Here is a 16,026-nt window from a genome sequence, read left to right as displayed (position 1 = left end):
GAATTGGATAGTGTTGGTGGTTTCTTGCTCGTATTACATTGAACTTCCTTGTTATTGCAATGTGCGTGTAAGTATTTCGTATGCAAAACATAGAGATTCGTAACAATAGAAAAGTCCAAGCCTCCTGAGCAAAAGCGAATCGTCATGCCATACATTCCTTGCATATCAATATACTGCAACGTTCATTCTTCAGCTATCATATAAAAGACGAAACGAAATTTTAATTGACAGTCTTGAGGTATCCATATCAAGCGACACACAATTACCATGACAACTCTAACAGTAAGTACTGACGAAATTTCATAAGAGAAATTATATTGGTTTCAAAGAAATATTTTATGTAGTGAAGTACAAAGAAGTACTGTTGTGTTTCAAAATAATTTTCTCTTTTTAATATTCGCTTTTGTTTTGGATTATGTTGAAAGTAGACGTTTAATCTTGAAATGTGGATTTAAAGTAATTTTCAAAGAATTGAAGGTTTATGTTTGAAATTTATAGTCTTCTTTTCGAATTGGTAACCTATTATTATATTTTTGCGTATAGCATAAGCAATTATAATAACAGTTCGGAAGAGGATATATATAATTTATTTCAAGAAATAGTCTGCCCAGGCATCCTGGGTTGCCAAAAACACAGAATAACACACATATAAGAATAGTAATGATTACAGTAAGATAGATGAGCCAAATTTAAATGTGAACTAGGAGCTTAAGTTTAAGAAATAATAAATTTGTACATATATTTGTAACAATCACACACTAACGAATAGAAAGGGGGGGGGGTATTATGATATTCCGTATAAATGATTTTTCAGAATTGCCACAGACCCTTTAATGGTTGAAGTAATTATTTTTGGAATGATGTCATGGATTCCAAATGTTTTGATAGTGTTTACAGTTGATCGTGGGATGGTGCCCCTCGCTCCGATCATTAAACCATGTACTTCCCAGGTGCCTTCCATCTGATATTTTTCTCGAAAATACGGAATAGTAGGCTCATAAATTTGTTGTTTTTCTTTGTTGACCTCGGATGGTTGGGTCTGGCTCATCTCAATTCAGTCTAGCAGAATATCATGTTTGATGGTTTTCTGTCAAACAGAACATTAAATTGTCTTACTAATTGCAACGTACATGTAATAATTTTGTCCAAAACATGAACATCTGAAGTAACTACTAAACAGATGCAAGCCTTCTGAGAAAAAAGAGACAGTAGTCGAATAAGACTACTAAGAATGCTTTTCTTAAATATCAATGTACTGCAATGGTGCATTACATTCTAGTGGTGTTGACACCAAGCAATACAAAATTGCCTTAAAGACTTTCGCTGTACCAAAGGGAATTTTATTATGGAAGTAATACTTTAAACAATTTTATGTAGTGAAGTTACATTAACGCATTAATTTATTGGTATTATTTACTTATTTGTTTAAGGTCGCTGCAATTCTTCTGATGATGTGCGTTGCATCATTTGCTGAATATCACGAAGAACACCACCATGTAAGTTTTGTTGCATTATTTGAGGAAAACAAAGTAATTTCATATTACAATATGAGTTCGTTTCCTAAGGCGGCATGGCTTTAGTCACACTAACATTAACATTTTTCTACAACTAAAAGTTACAATGTTAGAAAATATAACTAGTATCATCGTTTAACTCACCGCATTTACTTTCATTTACAAAGGCACATCCGAAGTACGAGTTCAAGTACGGAGTGAAGGATCCACACACTCACGACATCAAGGAACAGCATGAGAAACGAGATGGCCACAAAGTCGAGGGTCACTACATGTTGGTGGAACCTGACGGAACTATCCGTACTGTACACTACAACGCTGACAAACACATCGGATTCCACGCTCACGTGCACAAAACAGGTCATGCTGTTCACCCAATCCATCACGAGAAGAAGGTGGAAATCCACAAATCTGAAGAAGGCAGCTCTCACCACAAAGCTTCCAGCTACAGCAGCTTACATCTACACTAGGAATATTTCTCTAACCAATGTTAATATTTTATTTACATTAACCTTAGTGTAGTCAACAATATCAAACTTAACAATTAAATACTTGCATTGAGTTGATATTGTGTGCTAGTATGTTCAGTTTCGAGAAAAAATTATTTATTGTAATTTTTAAGTAGTAAGTAAAATTGTATTATTGGAATCTCATCTTCGTTATTTTCTTAATATGGATGTGTAATAACTTGCACATTATCCTGATTCATTATTTATAATCATTATTCTAGGTTTGAATGAGTTTTTTCGGCACCATAATAAGCAAGTTATCGCGAATACATACCAGACGTGCAGTAGGTAACATGGTAGAAAAATGTACTTCTGATTTCGCATTAGGCATACGTCTTTTCAAAAGAGTGTAAAATGTCTCGTGTGTAACTCACGATGACTTTTGTACGAAAATATAGGTATCTATTCACATACCGGATTTCTGCCTGTTCATCTATCCATATATATATATATATGTACAGATATATATATATATATATATATATATATATATATATATATATATATATATCTGTACATATGTCCATCCATTCATATACTTGAAAAGTCAGCAGAGGTAGGTTCATTATGTGTAACAAAAGAAAAGCGAATGATAGAAAATAGATGTGTCCGAATTAAACAATTTGATATATATTGTTTTTGAATACAAAAGAGCGTACACCTACTGAAATCCAAAGAATAACGGTTGCAATATACAGAAAGACATGCCTAGGGAAATAAGTTACAAAGGATTGCTGATCGCGTTTATGTTCCGGACGAATAACTCTACAGGATAATCCAGGACCAGTGCACGTCAATCTCAATTTAACATATTGATGCTCTTATCTGAGAGAATGAGCAGAATAATAAGTGAACTTAGTTTTTACTGAATATTATCAGCTAGGGATGTATTTTTAAATTTCTCAACGCATACCCGCTGTATCGCAGTTTGTGAGCGGAAGGTGCTACACTATTACTGCCGAGAAGAAAACCTCAGAAGATAATATGAAAATGAAGATTTTCCACATAGGTCTATGCTCATTACTGCCTAGACTTATAAGCATGCGATTTCCATATTTTTGTGATTTGAAGAAAAGCGAGAATTAAACATTAGGAAATAAGTTTAATTTGGTTTTATTCATTTCTTTCTCTGTTTCTATTAGGGAAGGCCGCCGAACGATCTAATACTATATCCATTCATCATCGATGATTCTATCTTCATACGTATAAACTTTCCCTTTTCCCAAAAACTAGACAAACATCCGATGAACCGTCGTAATATGGATTTATTCATGCACCTGATTCTAAACAAGAAACATCACGTGACTTAATATTGACAACAGACAAGAATATCAATACTTTATCAGAAATTCCAACTCACGAGTGTGACTTTCAGGAATAAAATTATCAAAGCCAAGTATTATGACATGCTTTGTTACCGCTCAAGAGAAATAGGGGTAGGCCGTATAACTACTACACATGAACACAACCTGACTAAGAATCTTAAAAGAAATCACAATACAGTAAAAAAATGCTAAGAATGAATATAACCACAAAAATCTCGATGTAAATTTTGGCAGCATTACAATATTTTCTCTTTTATATTTCTTAATCATCGTCGTCGTCGTCGTCTCATCATCATCATCATCATCATCATCATCATCATCATCATCATCATCATCATCATCATCATCATCATCATCAACTGTGATTGCTATGCTTGATTGCTATGCTTATTGCCTATTCCCTACTTCTCAAATGGAATTTAGACTTTCCATTTCTTTTTCGGACTTTCTATGTTGCGTTTTTCATTTGGTTGAGACTCATTTATTCATAGTTTATGACCAAGGGCACGTCTTTCACTGCAAACCCAGATTCTCCAGTCTTTCCTATTTCCTGCCTTCATCTTTGTCTCTTCATATGATCCATATATCTTAATGTCGTCTATCATCTGATATATTCTTCTGCCCCGAACTCTTCTCCCGTTCACAATGCCTTCCAGTGCATATTTCAGAAGGCAGTTTCTTCTCAACCAGTGATCCTGCCAATTCCTTTTTCTCTTCCTGATCAGTTTTAGCAGCATAATTTCTTCAACTACTCTTTCCAACACAGCTTCGTTTCTTATTCTGTCTGTCTGTTTCACACGGTTCATCTTTCTGCATATCCACATTTCAAATGTTTCTAGTCGCTTCTCTTCACTTCGTCGTAATGTCCACGTTTTGCCCCGTACAATGCTACACTTCAAACAAAGCACTTCCCTAGTCTCTTCCTTAGTTCTTTCTTCAGAGGTCCGCAGAAGATGCTCCTTTATCTATTAAAAGCTTTCTTTGCCATTGCTAATCTCCTTTTGACTTCTTGGCAGCAGCTAATATTACTGCTTATAGTACACTCCAAGTATCTGAAGCTGTCGACTTGCTCTATTGCTTCAGTTAGAATTCGCAAGTTTACCTTCTTTATTTTTCTTCCTATGACCACGGTCTTCGTCTTGTTGGCATTTATTTTCTTTCCATTCTGCTCACAGGTCAAATGGTTGTTAATCTTGAAATGCTAAAAAAGTCATCTGTGTTACCTAAAATCTTTTTCGACCCTATTACTCGATGTCGAGTTGTCACACCCATATTTTAATGTTGCTTTTGGAAGTAATATTGTAAATTCTTAATTTTGTTATTGGTATAATATTTTTCCAAAATATCTACTTTTAATTCCATTCATTTTATTAATCATTTTGAATTTTGTTCTAAATTATTGTTGTATTCATATAATGAGAAAATGAGATAAATAGTGTCAAAAATTATCATTTGTATCAATATCAAAGAGATAGAAAATTGTAATAAGTGAAAAAGAAATATACATGAAAGTTACTAAAATAAAGTATAATTATTCTGTACTTTCGCTAAACTTACTATTACAAAAATACTTTGGTAAAGCTGTGTTTCTTTGGATTTACACATATATTTGAGAATCCATTTGTAGATTACTGCATTCAGTAATAATGGTTAAGTATTCAAACAGCTGATCAGTTAGACGATGTTTTGTCAAAATAAGAGGATGGAATGTTACTTCCATGTATTGGAAGATTGGTCAGAATAGTAATAAACTTGTCGACTACAACGCTTATACAAATTTCAAAAGCCATTATATATTTACGTTGCTTCATTATTATGACATAAACTTTTCGTCATTAAAATGACCCTGTAGTTAATACATGAAGGTTACATGCATAAAATTAAGTTTTTTTTTCAATGAATTATTCAAAATAAATGCCAGTAAGTATTTCTGTGACAACTATTTTATTCACATAATTTAACACAACAAATACATTTAAATAAGACGGCTAAACGTGCAAATGTGAATTGATGTAGCTGGATGCCTTGTGGTGAGACCCGCTATCTTCAGTTTTGTGGTGGTGGGTTTCTACCTTCTTCTCGTGGTGGATGGGGTGAACAGCGTGACCTGTTTTGTGCACGTGAGCGTGGAATCCTGTGTGTTTGTCAGCGTTGTAGTGTACAGTACGGATAGTTCCGTCAGGTTCCACCAACATGTAGTGACCCTCGACTTTGTGACCGTCTCGTTTCTCAGCTTGTTCCTTGATGTCGTGAGTGTGTGGATCCTTCACTCCGTACTTGAATTCGTACTTGGGATGTGCCTATTGAAAACACAGAAATGGAATTAAATTCATTATACCAGTGAGGCAAAAAACGCTAATGGTTTTAATGTTAAGGTTTACAGATGAGTTATATTATAACTAAGAAATAAGGGGAGAGTCGGGTAGTATCGGACATTGGGTAAAATTGGACAGTGCGTTTCTTTCATCTACCACCATATGGCAGTACCTGAATGACATGTTTACATTTCTCTATGCGACATCACAGAAACCTAACGATGTCAATCAGGTACTATCATCGTGTGGCAGATGAAACTCTCTGTCACGATATTACCCGATGTCCGATACTACCCGACTCTTCCCTAATATTAAATAAATTATAATATAAAGCATTTAAGGGCTATTAGCTAAAATGGATGTGTAATAGTATAAACAATTATAATTTTAATTCATTCTCAATATACTTATATACAAATGTGAGTAATGTAGTTGAAATATCATAAATTACGTTAAGTTTAATTTTCTAGAATATAGAAAAGTAATTCTTACATGATGATGTTCTTCATGATGATCACCAAATGATACGGCACAGAGCACAAGAAGTATTGTAGCTAACTGGCAACGAATAAGAGTAAAAGAAATATTATTATTGGTGTACCTGGGAACATATAATTTATTTTAAGCCTTGTATTAATTTAAGCAATTGTTTTGAATACTTACGGCTAGTGTTGCCATGGTAACCGTGGTAGATTGTTGCTTGATGTTTGCTCACAAGCTTCTGTCATTTAAAAAACGTTGCTGCTGTATATATGACAGGTGTTATGCTGCGGTGCGTAAATGTCCAGGGAATGTAAGGAATGAAGATGCAGCATTGTCGACTTCCTTCACTCTTCCGGATAGAAAATCAACACGCACGTTAGTTGTAACTTTAATGTTAACTGTACGTTTATGGAAATTCAAATATTTATTAAATTGGGGGCAATTGATAGCAAAACATTTCGATTACGACATGAAATATAAATTCCCAACGAATGGTCATGCTCGTATCTCTTCAGCCTATTTTGACAATACGTAACACTTATGGAATTCGTTCCATAATAAGCTAAGTGAACCCAAAAATTTAATATATGTGCTGAAACTGATAGGGTGTTCTTGCTCTTACTTTGGTACGATGAATTAAATCTGTCACCCGAACGAAATGAAATTTGTTCAGTTTTACTATATAAATATTCTGTTTTTATATAGAGAAATGAGTATCACGGATGTAACACCCACTTTATGATCATACGTCTCACTCATTTCATGCTAATTCATGTATTTTTGGATGATAAGATGTCATACTTACGTTCTTAAAATATTATTCAAAAGACGAAAATAAAATAAATCGTTTAATATGCACCAAAATATGAAAACAATATTTTATTTTCAAGAAAGAACGCTAAAAGCATTTTGTAAATGCAACTTCAAATAATTTAACTTAACGGACACAGGCAATGCCACGAGGAAAGGCGAATAATTAAATACAATCAATAAATCATCTGTCACTTCTTTACACCTTCTTAAGGTTTTTATGGTTAAGATTAAAACAACCATATCTCCACACTCATTGCAAAATTCCACACATCTTTATATGAGCTTTCTTTACTCAGAACAGTCCATAACACATTCGTGAAATAAAGATAATAGACATGTTAGAAAATTCGTCATCGTAAAATGGTGCTAGGTAGAATATGATAATGTTTGGTGGTTTCTTGCTCGTATTACTTTGAACTTCCTTGTTATTGAAATGTGCGTGTAAGTATTTCGTATGCAAAACATAGAGATAGAGATTCGTAACAATAGAAAGGTTCAAGCCTACTGAGCAAAAGCGAATCGTCATGCCATACATTCCTTGCATATCAATATACTGCAACGTTGATTCTTCAGCTATCATATAAAAGACGAAACGAAATTTTAATTGACAGTCTTGAGTTATCCATATCAAGCAACACACAATTACCATGACAATTCTAACAGTAAGTAGTGAGGAAATTACATAAGAGAAATTATATTGGTTTCAAACAAATATTTTATGTAGTGAAGTACATAGAAGTACTGTTGCATTTCAAGAAAATTTTCCTTTCTTAATATTCGCTCTTCTCATATACTGTTTTGGATTATAATGGAACTAAATGTTTAACCTTTAAATGTGTAATTAAAGTAATTTCCAAATAATTGCGGGTGTTTGTTTGAAATTTATAGTTCCCTTTTTTAATTGTTTACCTATTATTATATTTTTGGATATAACATAAACAATTAAAATTGCTGTTGGGAAGAGGATAATGAAACAATTCTGTCTAGCGGAACATTATTAACTTATTTTTGATGGTCTTATGTCAAACAGAACACTAAATTGTGTTACTAATTTTGTAAGGTACATGTGATAAGTTTGTCCAAAACATAGAAATTTAAAGTAACTGCTAAATTATTACAAGCTTTCTGGACAAAAAAGAAAGTAATCTTATTCCATACTTTTCTTAAATATCAATGTATTGCAATGATGCATTATACTCTATTCGTATTGACACCAAGCAATACAAATTTTCCTCAATAACTGTAACTGTATCAAATGGAATTTCACTATGGAAGTAATACTTTAAGCAGTTTTTATGTAATGAAGTTACATTTTCGCATACGTTTATTTACATTATTTACTTATCCGTTTCAAGGTCGCCTCAATTCTTCTGATGATGTGCGTTGCATCATTTGCTGAACGTCACGAAGAACACCACCATGTAAGTTTTGTTGTATAAATTGAGGAAAACAACGTAATTTTAAAGTGTTGCAAACATATTACTTAGTGTACAGTAACAAGTATTATAAGTACTCAAATTATTAAAATGAAAGGAATCATATTGCAATATGAATTCCTTTCCAAAGGTGGCATGGCCTTAGTCCAGGGCTGGACACATTACGTGATTCTGAGAAATGAGCGCTGTGTGCTTTAAAGAGCTTGTCTGGCGAGCGGTGTGACGTATGCATACTGTACGTCATTCAGTGTCGGTGCAGTGGTGACTCTGCAATATGAAGGCGAACTTTGAAGACGGAGCTTCCGCTCATAGACTAAAGCGGACCGCTACTCCGAATGCTTTTAATGTATCATGGGAGGAGTAGTTATTTTTCGTAGAGAGCAGTGGATTAGCAAAGTGTTTAATTTGTCATAAAACACTCCAACTGATTAAGAGGCTCAATATTCAACGACATTATTCTTTACAACATGCTACTGAATATGACAAATATGTTGGTAATGAACGCCATAAATTAATACAACTTAAAGAAAATGTTTCTCAGGTACATTATATTAGAGTATCTATATGATATTTGCATTGCATTATAAGTTATTATACACTTAGTAATATATAATTTTAAATTATACAAGTATGATGATATATAATACATAATATTATATATCATGAACTGTAACATACTAAACTATGATATATCATAATATTTGTATAATTTAAACTTATATATTACTAAATGTACTACAATAACTTACAATGCAATATATAAATATCGAATAGATACTCTAATATAATGTACCTGGGAAACATTTTCTTTAAGTTGTATTAATTTATGGTCACATATCATATCATATCATATCATATCATATCATATCATATCATATCATATCATATCATATCATATCATATCATATCATATCATATCATATCATATCATATCATATCATATCATATCATATCATATCATATCATATCATATCATATCATATCATATCATTTTTTTATTTTTTATACAGACTGCATGCTCCATTACTGTGGAGTAATACTACATGCATTGGTTTAACTTAAACTATGTTCATATAATTACTTTATATTGTTCTAAAAGTTTCTTTACAGGCAATATAGATGGATGAATTTTGTACTTTTCTTTCATTGTATTTTGTCAAACTGTATATTGTTAGTAAATTTGATCAAGTTCTTCTGGTATTTGTGCACTAGTTTGTCTTTATTCACTGGTCTGTTTTCAGACTTTAGAACTGCCGCTTTCAGAATGTCTCTTTCTCTTTCAAGTAATTTACAATTGTATAACAAATGATCTATCGTTTGTTCGTCATTGTTGCATGGACATAATGGGCTATCTATAATTTTATATTTATGTAGATAAGATTTTATATTTCCGTGTCCTGTTATTATAGTTGTGAAGTTTGGGGTTATGTTAAGTTTCAATTTTAACCGATCGTTTATATTTGGGAAGAAAGATTTTGTGATTTGTCCTTTTGCTGTGTTGTCCCATTCGTTTTGCCACTTCACTAAACTGAGAGTGTGTATTTCACCTTTCACTGCACTTTTTGGTGTCTTGCTGTAGCTCTCTGGAATATTCTCGGAGCGTGCTGCCTTCTTCGCAAGTTGATCTGCTAATTCATTCCCCTCGTGTCCAACGTGGGCCTTAATCCAGTTGAATTCTATTTTCCACTTCTTCCTCTCCGCTTCCTTTACTTCTCTTCTGATTTCTTTTATAAGATGCGTATGATTTGTTTTATTTCTAAGGGAGTCTAATGTTATCCTGCTGTCTGTAAATATTGAAATTGTTTGCTGTTGACTTTCCAGAGTCTGTAGCAGACTCTGGAAAGTCAACAGCAAACAATTTCATATATCATATCATATCATATCATATCATATCATATCATATCATATCATATCATATCATATCATATCATACATATCATACATATATCATATCATATCATATCATATCATATCATATCATACCATACCATACCATACCATAACATAACATATCATATATATCATATCATATCATATCATATCATATCATATCATATCATATCATATCATATCATATATCATATCATATCATATCACGCCACGCCACGCCACGCCACACCACATCACATCACATCACATCATATCATATCATATCATATCATCATATATATCACATCGCATCACAATATTTTATTATATATTATATAGGCATATCATATCATATCATATCATATCATATCATATCATATCATATCATATCATATCATATCATATCATATCATATCATATCATATCATATCATATCATATCATATCATATCGTATATCGCATCGCATCATTTTATATTATATTATATTATATATCATATCATATCGCATCACATTATTTTACATCATATCATATCATATCATATCATATCATATCATATCATATCATATCATATCATATCATATCATATCATATCATATCATATCATATCATATCATATCATATCATATCATATCATATCATATCATATCACATCATATCATATCATATCATATTACATATTAACAGGATGACAATAATGCACTTAGTGAATCGGCCATGAGAATTAGCTACAAAATTTGCCACGAAATTGCAAAGGAATTGAAAACATTCAACGAAGGTGAATTCATCATGCGATGTTTAATTATATTGGCAGATGAATTCTGTCCACAGCAAGTAGGGGAAGTGGAAGCCATATGCCTGTCTCTTAGAACCGTGGTGAGGAGGTTGCAGTATATGCGTATGGGTTATGTAAATAAGCGTAATGATATGTGTGTGTGGATAGAGCGAAGTTTATTTCATTAAATTAATAAGAGTGTTATAAATTCTGTAATGTACAATGGATTGATGTAATATCCTTATAAACTATTATATACTGACAGACTGAATGACTAGAACAACCGTGGCTCTTGTTACATTAATGCAGGGAAGGCAGCTGTAATGCGAGTCCGCCACTGCGTGAGCGTTCTACTCTGGCTTGGAATTGAAGTGCCTTTCGGAGCGAGAGCAGCTCTAGCCGACTAGACTGAGCCGCTCTCATGCCCGGTCCTGCTTTAGTCAAACTTCTATTAACATTTTTCTACAACTAAAATTTACAATATTAAAAAAAATATAACTAGTGTAATCGTCCAACTAACCGCACTTACTTTCATTTACAAAGGCGCACCCGAAGTACGAGTTCAAGTACGGAGTGAAGGATCCACACACTCACGACATCAAGGAACAGGCTGAGAAACGAGACGGTCACAAAGTCGAGGGTCACTACATGCTGGTTGAACCTGACGGAACTATCCGTACTGTACACTACAACGCTGACAAACACACCGGATTCCACGCTCATGTGCACAAAACAGGCCACGCTATTCACCCAATCCATCACGAGAAGAAGGTGGAAATCCACAAAGCTGAAGAAGGTAGCTCTCACCACAAAGCATCCAGCTACAGCAACTCACATCTACTTTAGGGCGATTTCTCTAATCAACGTTAACATTTTACTTTTTCGTTCCATCTTAGTGTGGTAAACGATATCAGTGTTTAGCATTTTAATACTTGCGTTGAATTCATATTGTATACTAGTGTGTTCTGTTTAAGGAAAAATTATTTATTGTAATTTGTAAGTTGTAAATAAAATTATATTCCTGGTATTCCGTCTTCATAATTGTCTTAATATGCATGTATAATTGCCTACATATTAATATGATTTATTATTTCTAATCATTTTTCTAGGGTTCTGAATGAGCTTTTTATCGCACCATCACAAGTAAATCATCGCGAATAGATACCAGACGTGCAGTAGTTAACAGGTAGAAAAATGCACAACTGACTTGGAATCCGGCAAAACATCTTTTCGAGAGAATGTAAAATGTCTCGTGTGAAAGTCGTAGAGATCTTTTTTTATCCAGAGACATTTTTGTCTGAAAATATGCCTATCTAACCACACACTGTCTGTCTGCCAGTTCATCCATCCATGTATATATCTCTCTCTCTCTCTCTGAGCACATCTGTCCATTCATTCATCTATTTCAAACGATAGTCGGTAGAGGTTTGCTATGTGCAACAGAAGAAAAGCGAATGGTAGAAGAGAGAAGCATCTAAAAGTAAACAGCATGCTATACCTCGTTTTTTTTTACTATAGAAGAGCATACACCTACTGAAATCCATGAAATAACGGTTGCAATATGTGTAGAGGCACACCTAGAAAATCACATGTGAATTTTTTTTTAAATTATGGTTTATTTAACGGCGTTCGCAACTTCAGATGATATGCGAGGCGCATCCAGAAAGTAAGTTCCCTATTTAAAGAAAAAGAACACACACTTTCAGGAAAACATTTATTGGCAACGGGTACAGCAATGTTTCAGCTATTTTTCAACATAGCCACCATGAGAATTGAGACACTTGTCGTATCGTGGGATCAACTTTTGTATCCCTCTGTCGTAGAACTCTGCCGCCTGTGAATGGAACCAGCGTGTGACAGACGTCTTCAGCTCTTCGTCGTTGCCAAAACGCTCACCGGAGGACAGGAATTTCTTGAGGTGCAACAAAACGTGAAAATCGCTGGGAGCAAGACAGGACTGTAGGGTGGAAGATCAAACAACTCCCAGCCAAATTCCGTTAAAACAGCTGCTGTGCGCCGAGCCGTATGTGGACGAGCATTGTCATGGAGGAGCACAACACCTGCAGTAAGAATTCCATGCCTCTTGTTTTGAATGACACGTCGCAATTTTCGCAGTGTTTCACAGTAACGGTCAGCGTTCATTGTTTCACCTTTTGGAAGGAAGTCAATGAGCAGAATGCCCTTCCTGTCCCAAAACACCGTGCACATCACATTCCGTACCGACAGCGACTGTTTGAATTTCGTCCTGACCGGAGATCCACTATGCCGCCAATGCATTGACTGCTGATTGGTTTCCGGGGTGAAGTGCGAAATCCAAGTCTCATCGCCCGTGACGATCCTGTCGAGGAACTCGTCGCCGTCATCGGGATATCGTTGCAGAAATGTCAGTGCTGCTCCTAAACGTTGCATTTTGTGTTCGGGTGTCAGGTTTTTCGGCACCCACCTGGCACACACTTTTTTGAACAGCAGGTGCTTAGTGACAATCTCATGCAACAAGGATCGCGATATCTGCGGAAAATGGCTGCTCAGCTCCGTAATCGTGAAGCGACGGTTCTCCATGATGTACTGCCGCACCAGCTCAACACGATCATCACGGATGAGGGACGGTCGCCCACTGCGCTCTTCATCATGGACACTTTGACGACCTTCGGAAAACTGCCTACACCAACGACGCAGCATCTGCTTACTCATGATGTTCGGCCCATAGACCTGACAGAGCTGCCGATGAATTTTAATTGGCGCAATGCTTTGTGCATTAAAGAACTTTATCACCGACCGAACCTCGCAGGCGGCGGGAGAAGGAATAAGAGCTTCCATTTCGGACCACTGCTGCCACGCTACTGGCACCAGGCGGGACCTGTCCGGCTGGCATATGATTGATACATCATAGATCTGTTACGTATGCGCAATTGACACGGCTAATTACGTTTATTTTTATGGGGAAAAAATTGGAAAACTTACTTTCTGGATGCGCCTCGTATAAGAGCCAGTCACTCTTAAGCTCTAGGGGCCGTATCCATAGACATTCTTAGCCCGGGCTTCCGGTGGATGATCAGCGTATTTCGTATTCATAAATCAGTGTTAGCAATAGTAGGCCTATATAATTTGAATACTGTATAGTAACCAGTGCATAGCCGGGACTAGTTTAGCACGCTCGTAGCGCGTGCTGCGAAATGTCTATGAATAGCACCCTAGAAGTCGCCCATTGGCGAGACCATTTCTAGTTAAGATTTTCTTTGTTTGAAGTCTCTTGCATTCGCAATAAATTGGCACCTGTCTTTCAGACCTTGCTTTATAATTTTCAAACATATTTGATACCAATTTAACCACTCTTCTCACCGATATAACTATTGTCAGAACACTCTCAATTTCTTGTTTCTAGGTGAATAAGTGAATAAAACACAACTATTTTTCCCTCAAAATATACGTTAATGTAATCATTACATAGTAACTCCAAACTCTTACAATTCTTTCGTGAATTTTCATAAGACTTGGTGAATGACATTTAGAGATATATCATAAATAGAATTTGAGGAATACCGAAAGCACTATATCACTATTCAGGATTATGAACTCCTATTCCAACGTTAGCTTTGGATTGACATTAAACATCGAATTACATAGAAAATACTTTGCGGACCAATATTAACTGTGTCGAGAAATGTGAGTACATCCAATTTTTATGAATGAAACTGGTTCTGCAACTATACAGACACAACAGATTAAATTAAAATTTTCCCAAATTCTAGGTGAAATTATTCATATGCAAGGATGCTTTCATGTCAACTTTGCGGTATAATTTTCAGCTAAAATTACAAAAAATACTTAGTATATGACTACATACTATAACAATGAAAAAGAGTTTAAGTTTTTAAACAGTGTAAGTTTGGTGAGAATAGTAATAAACATGTCGACTACAATACTTACGCTTACGACTATAACAAGACATTACATTTTTACGTCGTTTCAGTATTATGATATTAACTTGTCTTTTAAATGATCCCTGTAGTTAAAACATTGAACTCAAATGCATGGAATTAAGTTTTATGATTAAGTTATTCAAAATAAATTCCAGTAAGTCTCTCTTTGACAATTATTTAATTCAAATCATTTAACACAACAAATACATTTAAATAAGACGGCTAAACGTGCAAATGTGAATTGATGTAGCTGGATGCCTTGTGGTGAGACCCGCTTTCTTCAGTTTTGTGGTGGTGGGTTTCCACCTTCTTCTCGTGATGGATGGGGTGAACAGCGTGACCTGTTTTGTGCACGTGAGCGTGGAATCCGGTGTGTTTGTCAGCGTTGTAGTGTACAGTACGGATAGTTCCATCAGGTTCCACCAGCATGTAGTGACCCTCGACTTTGTGGCCATCTCGCTTCTCAGCCTGTTCCTTGATATCGTGAGTGTGTGGATCCTTCACTCCGTACTTGAATTCGTACTTGGGATGTGCCTATTGAAAACACAGAAATGGAATTAAATTCATCACGCCAATCAAGTAAAAACGCTAATTGTTTTAATGTTAAGCATTACAAATGAGTTATAATATCATTAAGAAAGTAATATAAAAACAATATAATTTAAAGAATTTAAGTGTCGTTAGCTAAAATGGATGTGGAGAATAGTATAAACATCTCATTTTAATACATTCTCAATATACGTATATACAAATGTTAATAATGTAGGTGAATTATCATAAAATTATATTACGTTTAATTTTCTAGAATATCGAAAAGAAATTCTTACATGGTGATGTTCTTCATGATGATCACCAAATGATACGGCACAGAGCACAAGAACTATTGTAGCGACCTGGGAACGAATAAAGAGTGAAAAAATTATGTCTATTATTACATTGGTGTGCTTGGGAACATATAATTTATTTTAAGGTTAGTATTACTTTAAGCAATTATTGTGAATACTTACAGCTAGTGTTGCCATGGTAACCGTGGTAGATTGTTGCTTGATGTTGGTTCAGAAGCTTCT

At 34.7% G+C, this 16,026-nt stretch overlaps 2 protein-coding genes across 2 annotated transcripts; one reads left to right on the top strand and one right to left on the bottom strand.

Moving 5' to 3' along the window:
- The first annotated feature begins 245 nt into the window (after nt 1-245).
- On the top strand, nt 246-11,885 carry LOC138691384 (uncharacterized). Its single transcript, XM_069813296.1, has 4 exons — nt 246-282; nt 1,431-1,496; nt 1,682-1,972; nt 11,583-11,885. The coding sequence occupies exons 1-4, from the start codon at nt 268-270 to the stop codon at nt 11,883-11,885; spliced, it is 675 nt and encodes a 224-aa protein (XP_069669397.1). The 5' UTR covers nt 246-267.
- A 3,240-nt stretch (nt 11,886-15,125) lies between these two features.
- On the bottom strand, nt 15,126-16,026 carry LOC138716203 (cuticle protein 19-like). The gene is made up of 3 exons (XM_069849039.1): nt 15,967-16,026; nt 15,787-15,852; nt 15,126-15,493 (listed from the first exon to the last, which is right to left on the bottom strand). The coding sequence occupies exons 1-3, from the start codon at nt 15,979-15,981 to the stop codon at nt 15,182-15,184; spliced, it is 393 nt and encodes a 130-aa protein (XP_069705140.1). The 5' UTR covers nt 15,982-16,026; the 3' UTR covers nt 15,126-15,181.

This window comes from Periplaneta americana, chromosome 16 (assembly GCF_040183065.1).
Source record: "Periplaneta americana isolate PAMFEO1 chromosome 16, P.americana_PAMFEO1_priV1, whole genome shotgun sequence".
NCBI classification, from domain to species: domain Eukaryota; kingdom Metazoa; phylum Arthropoda; class Insecta; order Blattodea; family Blattidae; genus Periplaneta; species Periplaneta americana.
The sequence above is the reverse complement of the archived record's forward strand: the minus strand, read 5'-3'. Positions and strand labels throughout refer to the sequence as shown.

Excerpts from the sequence above, each read along its gene's own strand:
- LOC138691384 (XM_069813296.1), top strand. Across the intron at positions 1,497-1,681 it reads ATCACGAAGAACACCACCAT|GCACATCCGAAGTACGAGTT; the intron begins GTAAGTTTTGTT and ends TCATTTACAAAG. Across the intron at positions 1,973-11,582 it reads CTTCCAGCTACAGCAGCTTA|GCGCACCCGAAGTACGAGTT; the intron begins CATCTACACTAG and ends TCATTTACAAAG.
- LOC138716203 (XM_069849039.1), bottom strand. Across the intron at positions 15,494-15,786 it reads ATCATGAAGAACATCACCAT|GCACATCCCAAGTACGAATT; the intron begins GTAAGAATTTCT and ends TGTTTTCAATAG.